General features: G+C 46.0%; 1 protein-coding gene across 12 annotated transcripts in view; it reads right to left on the bottom strand.

Moving 5' to 3' along the window:
• Positions 1 to 16,681, bottom strand: part of MICAL2 (microtubule associated monooxygenase, calponin and LIM domain containing 2) — a 367,727-nt gene that overhangs the window by 230,309 nt on the left and 120,737 nt on the right. For all 12 annotated transcript variants that reach the window (XM_068261193.1, XM_068261192.1, XM_068261195.1 and 9 more), the window contains exon 3: positions 873 to 1,080. In XM_068261193.1, coding sequence (XP_068117294.1) covers positions 873 to 1,080 — 208 coding nt within the window. The remainder of the gene's footprint in view (positions 1 to 872; positions 1,081 to 16,681) is intronic.

The following is a 16,681-nucleotide window of genomic DNA, read 5'->3' as shown; positions in this document are numbered from 1 at the left end:
GGTTAATTAAGGGTAATCAGGTGACAAAGCGGTGAGTTGTGCAGATGCAGACAGTAGCCAATTGGCACTACATAGGATGCAATAACTGTACCTGGACTCAGGGACGGATCTAGGGGGGGGCAGGCGGGTATTTTGCCCCAGGCGCAGTTTGTTGAATACTTAAAAAGGCGGCAAAATTTGGATGGGGAATGGCAGTTTAGGCTCTAAAACCTGATCTTTAGGCGCCAAAACCTGACCTTTAGGTGCCAAAACTGGATGGGGAATGGCAGTTTAGGCGCCAGAACCTGACCTTTAGGCGCCAAAACCTGACCTTACCCCAGGCGCAACTTGGTCTAGATCCGTCCCTGCCTGGGCTGGACTTCGTTGTAGCCGTAGTCGGCAACTCTAGCGGTCGTTTGGGCACCAGGGTTAGTGTAGGCGCTAGGAAGGGGAGGTTACTTTTAGACACTCAAGGGGGTGGGGGATGTTAAGTTTTAGGCACAGGGATGGGGGGGGTGGAGTTTGGATAAGGCATTAGGTGGGAGCATTCCTTTTAGGCACTTGAAAGGGGGAAGGGGGTTAGTGTCAGGAATAAAGCGGTGGAAGGTAGTTTTAGGCACTTGAAAGGAGGGGGGGGGGGGGTAGTTTGGGGTTTTAGGGCAGGGGGGATTGGAGGAGGGAGAGCACTAGGAGGGGGGTAGTTTTAGGTGGGGGGGGTGCAATTAGTTTTAGGTGGGAGGGGGAGGGATTAGTCCAAAGCTTTATGCAGGGGGGGGGAGGGGAGTTTGTTTTAGGCACGGGGGGGGGGGGGGAGTTAGTGTTAGGCTTTGGGGGGGGGGGGTTGCTTGCTTTAGGCACTAGAAGGAGGGGGGTTATTATTCCCAGACACTTACTGATGTGATCGATGGCTCCTGCGCAGAACTTGCCGTAGAACTTCTTGGCCCCCAGACATCGCAGGTCGTGGATGGTGTATGGCCACAGGTGGAGGACGTTGTTTCGGGAAAATGTGTCTCTTTTCTCTACTACAACTACTTTGGCGCCTAAGCAGGCCAGCTCGATGGCGGTGCGCAGTCCGCATGGACCTCCTCCAATGATCAGGCACTGCAGAGAAAAAAAAGGTAAGCATTAGTAGAAAGCAAGGCAAAAAACAGAATAAATAATAATTTATGGGGTGATTAAGAAATCTTCAGGGTTATGTGAATTTTCTCGGAGAGCAGAGATCTTTTCTGCAGGCTTTAAATAAGAACTTTAACCAAGGATTGAACTTTATTCCAATCAGTAGCTGATACCCTCTTTCCTATGAGAAAAGAGAAATCTTTACCTTTTTTCGAATAGATCATCAGGGGGATCTGAATGGCTGATATTGTGGCGAGACCCCTCCCACAATGTGATGTCATGACCATGGTCCTGACAGTTTACTGACTGTCAACCTTGCTGCATTGTGGGAAATAATGGCTGTCTCTAACTGCCAAGCAAGCAATATCTCCCTCTGTGCATAGAACTCTCAGTAAACAAAAGTAAATCAGGGAGCAGAACATTTTTACAATGGGCAGACACTGGCTATTTTATTCATTCTGTTATTTTCACTGCCTGTGTTATGGAATTTGTGACCTAGTCATGTGACTTTTGTGCAGCTATGGTTATAGTCTATATACCTTTACATGCACTCGTCTATATGTTACATTGCTATATTCTTCAATAAAAAGAATATATACTGTATATATATATATATATATATATATATATATATATATATATATATATATCAAAATAAAATATATTTTTTTACAATAGAATTTCTAATTATTTACGGTACTCAGTGTTTGCCCATTTTCACAATCTTTCTTCTCCCTGATTTACATTCTGCAAATTATCACCAGTAGTGACATCTTTAGTCCTGTCATGTGACCTTTGCGGCAAGCTGGTTTCTGAGACTTCTGAAGCCAGTACAAAACATACCTGGTCACCCAGAATGCTCTGGGAGGAGAATTCTGCATAGCTAAACAGCCTAGGCTAAGCATCACTGGGAGGGCGGGACTACATACCAATACACAGCACTATATAGCTATAGGAAGTGTGTCTGATGCTGAAACCAGGATATTTATCGTGAAAGTGGGTATCCTGAAAACTGTACTGCTTTCTGCTATGTGTCACTACAGGGCCTCTTTAAGGCTCTTTGCAAACGGGCTCTGATTGTGGTAAGACCCAGGTCAGACTAGAGTGTTCCTTTAAATTAGAGTTCACAAGCATGACCGCAATCCCCCCTTCTCACCCGCCACCTGTGTGTACAGAGCTACCCAGCATTCCAGACCTGTTAAAACACAGCGTCTTATTTTGTTAATTAATCTCTGACATTAGACATCATCGGTACAATGCCAGGATGAGGTAAGAGGGCCTGTCATGGCATTTTTGTGTTAGCGCGTCATCCCTGATAAGAGCGGCGCCCCAGAAATAGCGCCATCACTCAGCAAGCGAGGACCCTGGGGAGATGCGGGCTGCGCGTTCCTTCGTGTTACGCCTGACCTCATTATACTTCACTCCCAGCATGCACTGCACACGTGTTACTGAGAGGTGTGTGAATGAGTGGTTATAGGATTGAATTTGCAGAAGTTTAGGGCAGCCCAAATTTATTTGAGAAAAAAATTCTTCAGTCTACAGCCAGAAACACCTGATCTGCATGCTTGTCTACGGCTAAAAGTATTAGAGGCAGAGGATCAGCAGGACAGCCAGGCAATGTGTATTGTTTAAAAGGAAAGAAATTAATTCCATGTTCCTCTCCTTTCGGGTGCCTTTGCGGCCCCTTTTACACTTGCCTTGCAAACCTGCGCTGCGCTACCCTGTTTTACTGCAGGGTAACACAACGGCAATGCAAGGCAATGGAGCCTAGCATACTGTATATTCCTGCGTATAAGACTACTTTTTAACCCTTGAAAATGTTCTGAATAGTTGGGTGTCGTCTTATACGCCGGGTGTCATTGATGCCGGGTGATACGCCCTATCCTGTTACCGCCTCTCAGATCTCCATGCTGAGGGAGCGCAATCTATTCTTCCATACCGCTCTGATAAACAGGTAGACAAGGAGAGCTGACCAGTCTACTTAAAGGGGAACTGAAGAGAGAGGTATATGGAGGCTGTCATGTTTATTTCCTTTTAATCAATACCAGTTGCCTGGCAGCCCTGCTGGTCTATTTCTCTGCAGTAGTATCTGATTAAAACCAGAAACAAGCATGCAGCTAATCTTGTCAGATCAGACTTGTAAGTCTGAACCACTGAAACACCTGATCTGCTGCATGCTTGTTCAGGGGCTATGGCTAATAGTATTAGAGGCAGAGGATCAGCAGGGCTGCCAGGCAACTGGTATTGCTTAAAAGGAAATAAACATGACGGCCTCCATATACCTCTCTCTTCAGTTCCCCTTTAAGGAGAGTTGACCAATGCAACAAGTCAATTGACTATATACTGTTATATACTGGGTAACACATACAGTACAACACCAGTATCTGTTCATACACAGCACCAGTACATGATTTTTTTAAATTTTATTTTAATTTGGTGTGCGTTGGAAGAGGGGTAGTCTTATACGGCGAGTATATCCCAAACTCTATATTTCAACTGGAGAAGTTGGGGGGTCGTCTTATACGCCCAGTCGTCTTATACGCCGGAATATACGGTACTTATGGCGTAGCTTCAGAAGTGCCTGATCAGCATCCATGGCTACATTTACAAGGTAATGCCTAATGATGTTGATCCAGGGATTTTATCTGATTGCCATCTGGAGTCGGGAAGGAATTTTTTCCCTTTTGGGGCTAATTGGACCATGCCTTGTAAGGGTTTTTCGCCTTCCTCTGGATCAACAGGGATATACGAGGGAGCAGGCTGGTGTTGTACTTTTTCTCTGGTTGAACTCGATGGACGGATGTCTTTTTTTTCATCCCAAGTAACTATGTATCTATGTAACTACTGAGCCACTGCAAAGTCAACAGTGTGTTACCGTCGGACTTCCGCGGTGACGCAGCAATAGCGGAAGTAATCTAAGTCAATGGACGATGCAGGGATTTTAAACATGTTGGCAGCAGCGGTGTGTCGCGCATGTGCGTAACGACCGGGAAATCCAGAATCCCAGGGACATACTTTCTGTCCAACAGGATATAGGTCACTGGGCGATGGGCGAGCAAGGAGGTGGCACTATGCTTATGACCCTGTCGGTGCACTCTGCCGCAGAGACATATGATTGACATTTTGTGCGTTGCGATGCAACGAGGAAGAGCATTGCCCCGTAAACGCACGGCCCAGGTGTAAAACTAAGGCCTCGTTCACATCATACGCGCTTTCGTGCGGATATAGAAGCGCGTATGATGTGCTGAAACGCAGGAACGGCAGAAGGGCATAGACTGCCCTACTACCGTTCACATCTACTGCGCTGCGCAGTAGTACGATGCGCTGGGAAGCGCTTGCGTACTGCTGTCTGCATTTTGCCCGCAAGCGCAGAGCTGATCCCATCACTGTCAATGGATGGGATCAGCAGCGCAGCGGGGCAGATGGCTGGCGATCGGATGCGCTGCGTTCGGATCGCACAGCCATCTGCATTGGTAGATGTGAATGAGGCCTAAAACCGGCCTAAACATGGAGAAAAGACTGCATCACAGCTGAGCCCCCAGGAGATAAACTAAAGCTACAGCTTGCTATAGTTTCCCAGCATCCAACTGTACCTAAAATATTACTCATGTGTGCATTGACCATTTAAAGGAGAATGGAAGTGAGCAGAATATGGAGGCTTTCATATTAATTTCCTTTAAAGCAATACCAGTTGCCCGGCTATCCTGCTGATCCTCTGCCTCTAATACTTTTAGCCATAGACCCTGAACAAGCATGCAGCAGATCAGGTGTTTCTGACATTATTGTCAGATCTGAAAAGTTTAGCCGCATGCTTGTTTTTGGTGTTATTCCGCGAAATAGGCCAGCAGGGCTGCCAGGCAACTGGTATTGTTTAAAAGGAAATAAATATGGCAGCATCGAGATACTTCTCGCTGCAGGTTCCCTTTAAAGTGACACTAAAGCAGAAAAAAACCTCATGATACAATGAATTGGTTGTGTAATGCGGATAATTACCGTAATAGAACATCAGTAGCAAAGAAAATAGTGTCATATTTCTATTTTCAGGTGTTTAGCTGTTTTTTTATAACATTGCATTATTCTCTAATAATTGCAGTTTTCACAATACACTCAGCATTTTAAATGATTACACAGAGCTGGCTAATGAGCCTTTGAACTTTTCTCTGCAGAAAAACAAACAAACAAACAAACAAAGAAGAAACAATGAGAGACAGTTGAGATAAGTGCTTCAAAAGACAGAGCTGTCCACACTTTATAAAGATCTCAAAGAAGCTCCTTTGCATAGATAACAACTGAAATTTCTTCAAGAGACTCTGCAACAAAAAAAAAATCCCCTGGGGGGTACTCATCTTGGTAGGGGGAAGCCTCGGGGTCCCAATGAGGCTTCCCCCTCGCTGCAGCTGCAGTCAATCTAGCGCTGGCTCCCCTGAAGTCTCCTGCAATCCACGCTCGGCTTGATATATTTACCTTCCCGGCTCCAGTGGGGGCGCTGTTGCAGCTCTCAGCACGGAGATAGGCGAAAATAGCCGATCTCTGTCGGGTCCGCTCTACTATGCAGGCACAGGAGACTTGCGCCTGCTCAGTACAGCGGGCCAACAGCGATCGGCTATTTCCGCCTATCTCCGGGCGGGGAGCCTATACTGCGCCTGTGCTGGAGCTGGGAAGGTAAATATTTACATGCCCGCTGTTCGGAGGGGCACAGCGAGACCGCCGTGGGAACTTTTTGTCGTTAAAGGTTTTCTTTAACATTTCCTCTACTGGAAACAATATATGAGACTCAAATATGTGCTAATGTTTTATTTCTTAGCAGTACTACACATACAACTCATTAGATCATAAGTTTATTTTCACTTCAGATTCCCTTTAAGTAAGTGATGTTTGCCGTTGCCATGGCAATAACACAGCTTGAACAAGTGACCTGGCAGCCTTAGACGAAACCTTTCCTCATCCATGTTGGTCAGACGGAATTACTCATTCCTAAAATTACATTCCCGGCAACATGACACGCTATTCTCGTCACACGAAGAGCACATCGGCGGCCCGCAACACGCCAAATCTACACCAGATGTTATCAGCACCCTGGCAAGCCTGCCGTTTGATGTGGGAACGGCATGTCCACGGCGAGGAACCCATCCAGAGCGCCTGAGTCCACAGAGCATCCCACTATAGAGCCGTCATTTAAAGAGTGCCTCCGCACCAGCCACATAAATCAAACCGTGCAGCTTACAGTATACCCAGGCTGTGATCCAGCAGCTAATCATTCCATAGGATTCCACTAAAGCAGACCTGAACTCAGAACTTCCTCTCTGTTCGAATAGATAAGCAACAGCATAATAACCTTTAATGAAAAACTTTTTTTCTGTTACAGCTGATACAAATCCAGTAATATTTCTGCAGTGAGTCTACTTCCTGCTTTCATAGCAGCAGACATAGGGTTAACATCGTGTGTTTACCAATTAGTTGCTCTGCCGTGATAGAGGAGATTCCTGAGCTGACACAGCTGAGAGATTAAATGACACTTGTGATTAGTCACAGATGAGGAGGAATTAGACAAGCTAAAGTCTCGAAATACATACAGGGTGCATTTCTCTGTTTTCCTTCTGTCCTGTGCAAGAGTTCATTTCCACTTTAAGTGGATCCATAAATTGTCTGAAAGGTGCCACTAAATGTTTCAGCATGCTTATAGGACAACGTAAACCAGAGCGATATGATGGCTGCCATATTTATTTCCTTTTAAGCAATACCAGTTGCCTGGCTGTCCTGCTGATCCTCTGCCTCTAATACTTTTAGCCATAGACCCTGAACAAGCATTCAGCAGATCAGGTGTTTCTGACATTATTGTCAGATCTGACAAGATTAGCTGCATGCTTGTTTCTGGTGTTATTCAGCCACTATTGCAGTCAAATAGACCAGCAGGGCTGCCAGGTAACTGGTATTGCCTAAAAGGAAATAAATATGGCAGCTTGCATATCTTTCTTACTTTACTTGTCCTATAAACGTTTATCTGCTACCGAGCAGAAAAGCAATTACAATTGGTTCCCGGCATTTCGTTATCGTGTTTTAAGCCCCTAAGGGGACAGAAACCGCAAACGCAGCCGGCGTTAAAAGCTACACGCAGCATCTCATTACACTCGATCGACTGCGGAGCTAATGCAGTCGCCGACAATAGACAGGTAACACGTTACAATGGATGCTGCCATTTATCTCCATGCGGGGTGAAGAGGATCCCAGCAATAAACAACTTGCACAGCTGCCGGCAGTCACCCGTCTGAACCGGCCCTAAAGCTTGCATAGCTGCTGAAAGAGTGGGTCAGAAATGTCTTGTTTCTCTCCGTTTCTCTATATATGTGATTTTATAAACCGAAGTAGAGAGCCGCCCACAAATCTGGGGGAAGTAATCAAGGACACGCCCAGTAAGCGGGTGTGAAGGAGTTTTGGAAAAAGGCACAAAGTTCACATGACTAATTTGGCAGCTACAAAGAGGTACTCAGGCACTATTTCTGCACATGTGGGCTATTTAACTTGTGGCCATACAACCTTTAGAAATAAGAAATGTATCTTTTTCACCACAGAGTCTCTTTGTGAGTAGCAGAGTGAGTAGTCAAGCAGCAGAGACATGGATTACCCTTGTGTCTGGAGCATCTGTCAGATATTATTCAACATCAGCTGTGCAGGGACAGTATTTCCCAAAAAGAAAGCTGGCATCCCCCCTTAAACCGGGACGACAGATTTGCAGTTCGAACCTGCAAGGTGAATTGGCACTCTGTGCTAGTAAAACCATGGGCTTAATTCACTAAACCGTGAGAACTCAAATATCACACCTTATCAAAGATATCACACCTTATCAAAGATATCACATCTTATCAAAGTTAACACGCCTTATCAGTGTAGCATAGCCTGCTAATTGGCAATGGCACTCGCCCTGCTCTGAGCCCCGTGCGGGTTCGTACTGCTCGCTATGCTACTCTGATAAGGTGTGTTAACTTTGATAAGGTGTGATATTTGAGTTATCACGGTTTAGTGAATTAAGCCCATGTGTTTTTTTTTATGTATGTAGAAAATGGCAGCAATGAGCTCAAGTAGACAAAAGTGTAGTTCAGGTTTGTGTCAAAAATCTGCAGTGCACAGCAGAAAGAATTAACAGCAGGCTTCACATTGCATCATCAAGGCTGCAAAGGGGTGGAGCTCAGACAGCTCTGTCTAAAGGGATGACAGCTTGCATCTCTAGGAGTCTGTGCTACAGGAAGTGGTTGGTGGGAATTTCTGACAAAACACTTTGAGGGAAATATTAGTTAGAGATGATAACAAGCTCTTTCCTTGAGTCTCTGCACCACTGAACCAGTCGATATCGGTGCTGGGAGTCGGGTGTGAAGAATCCCATGTCCCTTTCATGCTGTCAGCTTGGATCGGGCTGGGCTCCTCTTCCGTCAGCGAGTTTGGGGATGATAAAAATAAAACAGTGATGCTGCTGCTTCCAAGAACAGCCTGGTTAAATACCCAGCTCAGCCGAACCCTCAAACGCTGTGTGGAAATTCTGAGTCCCCTTTCCCAGCCGCCCCAGGAGGGCTGCGCAGCCAGCGCTGTACACAAGGAGATGATGAGACGACAGACAGAACAAGACGTCCTGGCCTGGATTCACAGACTGTTTGGATGCAGTGCTGGAAAATCCGCTCGTGCACAAGAAGAAACGCTCCAAAACATTTGCTTATTTATGCTTGACAACGGAATCTACACAGGCTACCATGCTGGCAGGAACTGAAGTCCAGCAGACACCTGTGCGGCCACATACAGCCGGACTTGTGAGGGACCGTGCTGGAGACAGGGGCGTAACAATAGATCCTGCAAAAGGATGCAGCCACAGGGGGCCCAGAAACCGCAGGGGACCCCTTGGAGGGAGAAGTCTTTTTTCCCTGTCCTGAGAGACTGACCACTAAGTGCACGGAGAGAAAAAAAACTTTTTGCTCTTGGTACAATTGTACTAATGACTGCATCTGCTCAGCTACTGATAAGGAATCACACAAAGTTTTGTAGACAAAGATTTGTAGACAGTCCCTATTCAGTGTGCAGTAGGGTCTTGTGTACAGCTCCCAGCCCCCAGCCTCTCTACCCTCTTCAAGTGCTGTGTACTGTAGTGATGCTGTGTGCTGTAGTGATGCTGGAGGAGTCTGCAGAGCCAGTTATGCTCCCTCAGATATGGACAGAGTGAGTGTAATAAGCTGAGGCTACGAGTACACTCATCTGTTGGTTTTCTGCATATCATATGTGTTTGTATGGGCTCGTTTCCACTATTGCGGTGCGGAATCGCCTGGATTCCACCGCTGATGAAATCGCATGCGGATGCGATTCCGCATGAGTTTTTTGCCGAGGAATTCGCATGCGAATTCGCATAGGTGAGGGTATATGCGATTTTAACCATGTCACTGCCTGTGTGAATTTACATTGTTACCTATGCGAATTCGCGGCAAAAAACGCATGGGGAAAACGCATGCGATTTCCCTATTAAATACATTGTGTGCGATTCGCATGCATTCCACTCACAGGCGAATTCTGCAGGGTGTTCCGTGCAGATTTTCTCCGCACAATAAAACGCTCCCGCAGACGCATAAGTGGAAACAGGCCCATTCACTTATATTGTCTATGCGAATCCGCATACGCAAGACGCATGTGGATTCGCGATAGTGGAAACGGGGCCTATGTGTGAAAACATGTACGTTTTATCAGAGAAGCTAATGTAATTGATACAGAAAATGCCTGCAGTGCTTCACTGCTGTCAGTTTTTATCTGCATGGGGAAAACACATTCAACTGTGCACTAGCCAATTGAATAGCACTGGTTCTCAGTTTCCCTGTGCAGAAAGCAAGGGGAGGAGGGGACCCCATCCAAAGTTTTGCAGGGGGGCCCAGTGATTCCTAGTTATGCCCCTGGCTGGCAGGATCTGAAGACCAGCAGACACCTGTTTGGCCGCATGCTGCCCGACTTGTGAGGGTCTGGATGTGCGCTTGGACAATTATGCATGCCGGGTGGTGGCATAGTGGTTAGCACTCTTGCCTTGCAGTGCTGGGTCCCCGGTTAGAATCCCAGCCAGGGCACCATCTGCACAGAGTTATGTTCTCCCTGTGTCTGTGTGGGTTTTCTCTGGGAACTCTGGTTTCCTCCCACATGCCAAAAACATACATATAAATGAATTGGTTTCCCCCTAAAAATTGGCCCTACTACGATAGATACGTTACACGATACATACATAGACATTAGATTGTGAGACCCTTTGAGGGACAGTTAAAGGGGTTCTGTGGGGTATAAAAAAAAAACCACAAAGCGTCACTTACCTGGGGCTTCTACCGGCCCTCTGCAGCTATTAAGTCCCACGCCATCACTGTTCGTTGCTGCCGGTGACCTGCTAATTATTCGTCTAACTAGACGAATAGCACTGCGCAGGCGTGGCCGCGCACATACTCGATCCCGCACGTGTCATCGGGAGCGTACTGCGCTATGACGCACTCAGGAGCGAGGTCGCGCGCGGCCAAGGCCGAACAGCCACAGTGCTATTAGTTTAGTTAGATGAATAATTAGCAGGTCACCGGCAGCAACGAATGGAGGGGGCTTCAGTGACGGCGTGGGACTTAATAGCTGCAGGGGGCCGGTAGAAGCCCCAGTTAAGTGACGCTTTTTGTTTTTTTTTATACCCCACAGCAGGGCCGGGCCGAGGCATAGGCTGGAGAGGCTCCAGCCTCAGGGCGCAGTGTAGGAGGGGGCGCAGAATTCATTCAGCTGTCATTCCTAATTGTGTTTGAAGCAGAAAGAAATAAGAAAAGGGGATACATGGCAGTGACTGCAAGCCAGATAACTAGATATTAAAGAGACTCCGTAACAAAAATTGCATCCTGTTTTTTATCATCCTACAAGTTCCAAAAGCTATTCTAATGTGTTCTGGCTAACTGCAGCACTTTGTACTATCACAGTCTCTGTAATAAATCAATGTATCTTTCCCTTGTCAGACTTGTCAGCCTGTGTCTGGAAGGCTGCCAAGTTCTTCAGTGTTGTGGATCTGCTATGCACTCCCCCCTCAGGGGGGAAAGAAACACACAAATGATCTCTTGAGATTCAAAAGGAAGGCTGTATACAGCCTGCTTGTGTATGGATGTATTTGCTATGTGTGGACATACTGTACATCAACCTACTTCCTGTTTTGGTGGCCATTTTGTTTGTTTATAAACAAACTTTTTAAAACTGTTTTCAACCACTTTTAATGCGGCGGGGAGCGGCGAAATTGTGACAGAGGGGAATAGGAGATGTCCCCTAAAGCACTGGTATGTTTACTTTTGTGCGATTTTAACAATACAGATTCTCTTTAAGGTGTTGGGGAGGATGTGGGCCCTGTGGCGCCTCTTAGTCTAATAGCAATCAGTGTTTGATGGCTCGGGTGGCAGGGATGGAGGGGCGCACTTTGGTGTCTCAGCCTTGGGTGCTGGAGGACCTTGTCCCGGCTCTGCCCCACAGAACCCCTTTAATTGACAAGTCAATATACTCTGTCCAGTGCTGCGAAAGATGTTGGCGCTACATAAATACTAAATAATAATATTACAGTGTAAGGCATAAGGTGCTCATTAACGACACAATACCATGGACGAGTGAGCGTCCGATTTGATCTCAATGATCGATCAGAAATAATCGGTCGTGCCCACTAACTGACAAAAACTGCTAACCAATTTCCATGAGAGGAAACGTTTGCCCATCATTTCTGCTCATGTTTGACCTTCAGAGTTCGGTTGTGAGGCGATTTGCCCATTTTCCAATGGTTCAAGAAAAGAAGTCATGGGGCGGACTACTTAATGGTGACACAGCATCAATAAATCCTGATCTATGACTGAATGACCCCTACTCTGCCTGAAGCTAAAGGCTGGAATCCCCCTTTAAAAAGAGCTCTGTACAAATTTCAAGCATTCAGGAGCTACAGTACTTCAGGTAGTTAGAGGTCACATGACCAATGCCAAGGCACTGGCAAAGGAAGTCCCAGAATTCCTAGGGGAAGGCGAGAAAAGATTATCCAGGGAAGCTTAATAACTCAACATGCTCTTCAATGTCCTATAGGCCAGTTAGCAGAAGCAATCTGTCTTCTGCTCTATAACAGGAGAGATTTGTTCTTGGAGGCCGGCCAGTCGGGAATCTGGGATGACAACCAACAGCTTAAATATCTAAATGGCTGAAGGCAAACAGAAGTGGGAGCGCGGATGTGCTCTGTCCTGCCCTCTCTATTTATCTCTGCACAGGAACAAGATGGCCGCCGTGCTGTCACAGGCTGCTTATCTTCTTAGGAGGTCTACGGCCTGACAAGTGAACCTCATCTCTCCAAGCAAACCGATCCTTAACTAACTCAAATTAGATGCAGATTGTCTCTGAGACCTTTCCAAAATGAAGCGCAGGTGGATTTTGAGCTGAAGGATGTTTGCAAAGGCAGATTTTTTCCCCTTTATTCTCTAGCAGGGCCAGTGCAAACCATCAGGGGGCAAACCTGCTGCTGGGGTCCTACACATGTGTCTGGGAGTGTACCTATTATTACAGCTATCGCAGGCAGAAAAAATAGATAGACTTGTCCGTCCATCTGGACAGATTTAAACATCATTGTGTATTTTTACAGGAAGACAGGGGTGTCTGAGAATGAAATGGCTTTGTGGAGTGAAATAACAATACAATAACATTTGTAATTAAAGCGCTTCTCCCCCATAGGACTAAAAATACATACGCTTGTTTCAGATCAATACATGGTTGCAGGCTGGACTGTGTTAGAGAGGAAATAGTCAGGTGTTTGTAAATGCCAGGCTAAACTGGTGGTTTTTCAGTATGGGCTTAAATGCTTCCAGGGATGGAGATGTCCTGATTGGGTGTGGCAGGGAGTTTCAAAGTGTAGGGGCATCATGACAAGGCTCGGTCTCCAAATGTTTTGAGGTGGACTCTGGGGGTGACCAAGTTATTTGATCCTTTTGAACTAAGATTGAGATGTGTGTGATACAGTTGCCACAAGTCCTTTGGGTATCCAGGGCCCATATTGTGCAAGGATTTGTGTTATGTTGTAATGGCGGGTTTGGCTAGTTAACATTCTGTACTAATCTCAGACATTGCCGGTCTTTGTTTGGAGGGCCTGTATACAGAACATTGCAGTGGTCAAGCCGTGATGTGATGAAGGCATGAACTAGGGTTGGTTGATCTGCTGGAGGTATGCAATATTCCTCAGGTGAAAGAAGGAATGTATTACCACAGCTGAGATTTGGTTCCTGAAGCTGAATTTCCATTAATCAGTATACCCATGCAACGAAAATTGAAGCAAAACTGGTGCAAAATGGATGTGGACATCTGCTTCACTCTTGCACCAGTTTGGTCCCCTTTACAGGGGATGCTGAAACATGAATTGTCAAGAATTGAACTTCATCCCAATCAGTGGCTGATACCCCCTTTCCCATGAGAAATCTTTTCCTTTTCACAAACGGATCATCGGGGGCTCTGTATGGCTGATATTGTGGTAAAACCCCTCCCACAGTGTGATGTCAGGACCATGGTTCTGACATCACACTGTGGGAGCCTTGTTGCATTGTGGCAAATAACAGCTGTTTACAGCTGTTCCCAACTGCCAAAAAAGCAAGCAGCATCTCCTTCCACTAACATCACCTGCCAGTAGTAAAAATGTCACCATGTGATAAATGTCAGAATGTAAATCATGGAGAGGAAAGATTTGACAATGGGCAAACACTGACTAAATCATTTATACAAGATTGTAAAAATGAAGTATTTTTTTATTACATTATTTTCACTGGAGTTGCTCTTTAAGTCCATTTTCTTGTCATAGAAGGACTTAGCAATTCATCTGATCAATCTCGATAACAATTTGGAGTATATGCAAATTTCAATCATAAAAATTGAAGCAACAAACTCTGTGAAAACCAGTATGTGTGCCATTCTCAAAACTTTTGACCATGACTGTAGCTTATAGCTAAAGGGTTTGCAGGAGGTCGCTGCTTTTGGCATCGACCTCTTTGTGTCGCTGAGCAGTCATTTGTGACCCTGCGGAGACAATGTACGTCACAGAGAATAACAGGTTACACCACGGAGCTGGCGAGAGATCAGATCAGGGAGGGGCGGTCTGGGCACCCTGGGCAGGAAATTGCACCACGTCTGCACAGCACACTGCGAACACACAGCTCTGAAATCTGCCAACTTCCTCTCCTATCAGAGGAAAAACAAAGAGCGTTTCCAGGCAACGGATAACACAAAACTGCCCCGCATGGTGACCTGGGCCTAGAAGCATGCCAAGCTGTCAGCACGTTCTATCCGGCAGGTTCAACTGTTCACCTAATATAGAGCCTGACTGACTATGGGCTGGGGGTCCCGGGAGAACACAGATAATTTGGCTAACTGGGCTAGAGGTGTTAAAAGATGTAGGTAGCAAGTGTCATCCGCCGTTGGGTCATTTCAGGGGAAAGCAGGTGATTTTGGTGGTGGTGGTTTGGCTGGTGGCGCAATGGATTGGGCACTGACTTGGGACTAGGCACCTATTAGATGGGCTTAAAATGGACCTGAACTCAGAACTTCCCCTCTGCTCTAAAAGATTAGCAACAGCATAATAACCTTTAAAGCAGGGGTAGGGAACCTATGGCTCGGGTGCCAGATGTGGCTCTTTTGATGGCTGCATCTGGCTCGCATACAAATCAGTAGGGGTTGATTCACTAAGCTACACTGATCAAGCAGCACAACTTAGTGTAACAACACAAGTAAAATTTTCAAAGTAAGCACCCTACTGCTGTAGCATGCACTACTAACTTACTCACATTCCCCTAAAACTAACGGCCGCTCCACTTGTCCCACCCTGGACCCTGTCAGATCCAGTGACTTTGTAGGACGAGATCCCCACACTTTGATTGGCCCATTAGGCTGTCTGTCACTTGACAGGCAGCCTACTGGAAAAAGTGCGGGTATCTCGTCCTACAAAGTGAATTAACCCCCAAGTCAGCTAGCTAATTGTATAAGCGGTTAGTTGGTATTTCTCCTGTCTGGCTCTCGGGGAAATTGCTGATGTTGCTGAAACCCAAGAGAAGCTGAAGACATGTCTGACACTTCCCCTGCCCAGCAGATCAACTGTATACACATCACCATGGCAACAGGGACGTGAGCCCTCTGCTGCGCATGCGCACTGTCCCAGTTTGAAACATATTGTATGGCTCTCACTGAATTACATTTTAAAATATGTGACGTTTATGGCTCTCTCAGCCAAAAAGGTTCCTGAACCCTGCTTTAAAGAAACACATTTCTTAGTTACAGCTGGTACAAATCCTGCAATAAATCTGCAGTATGTCTACTTCCTGTTTTCATGGAAGCAGACATAGGGTTAACATCCTCTGTTTACAAATTAACTTCTCTGCTGTGGCAGAGGGGATTCCTGAGCTGACACAGCCGAGAGATGAAATTACAGTGGTGATTAGTCGCAGATGAGGGGGAATTAGACAGGCTAAACTCTCTAAATACGTACAGGGAGCATTTCTCTAGGTTTCCCTTCTGTCCTGTGCAAGAGTTCAGGTCCACTTTAAGTTAGGGGCTGGGGGGGGCACGGTTAGTATTGTAATTAATTAGAGTTAAGGGTTAGCAAGGGACAGTGTAGTTAGACACTGCTTTCCTATCTAATTGGAGTGACCAGATGGATTTGGTTAAAAACGAGGACACAGACAGTCAAAATGGAGGACGAAAAAATGCCCAAATAAATTTTCCAAATCCGTGGTTACCAAACGTGACACATAACAGTTACAATTTACTGAGAAACGAAAAAAAAACCTGAAACTCGAATATTAATATTATAATAAACAGACTAAACAATGTCAGTTCGCCATTGGGCAAAACTAGTCTATATGATGACATAATTATTGATAATGTGTTAACGTAATGTAAAGTTATGCAGAGGAATCGAGAATGGCCGAACGCTGCTCAGACTCCGTAGTATACATTATATTAGGAAACCCATTTCTCAAAAGATTTGCGCATGCAGCACGTACAACAGAACCAGCGCACTAAGCCACCGCCCACACTAAGCCACCGCCCACAGCTGCGCCGCCCACACTAAGCCACTGCCAGACTTAGCGTCTTCCCACACTAAGCCAACGCCCACAGGTGTGTCTATGCACGCACCACAACCACCACACAAAGATGTTGCTCACACTAAGCTTCCGCCCACGCCTGCACCGCCCACACTAAGCCGCCGCCCACAGGTGCTTCCACGCATATTTACAACCTTCAGTTTGTTTATAGGATATGATTAGTCGAAAAACGGTCAACTCTGATTTTGTGAAAGTACAGGTTAACAAATTTTTGAAATGGCTGGAGGACCAACAAAATCATGTTAAAAAAAGAGGACATGTCCTTGTTTTGGAGGATGTCTGGTCACTCTATAGTATGTCTGGTAGTAAATCTGCACACTAGGCAGTGCTACTACCTAAGGAACCTTGACTTCTGTTGGGTACCAGATTTACCATGAGGCACTGTAGGCTTGTGCCTACAGGTGACTGATGATGGAAAGGTGGCTCACTCCCCTTCCCAAGTGCCTCCCTCCTTC

The sequence above is a fragment of the Hyperolius riggenbachi genome, chromosome 11 (assembly GCF_040937935.1).
Source record: "Hyperolius riggenbachi isolate aHypRig1 chromosome 11, aHypRig1.pri, whole genome shotgun sequence".
Lineage (NCBI taxonomy): Eukaryota > Metazoa > Chordata > Amphibia > Anura > Hyperoliidae > Hyperolius > Hyperolius riggenbachi.
Note: the sequence above shows the minus strand (reverse complement) of the source record. Positions and strands in the feature narration are given on the sequence as shown.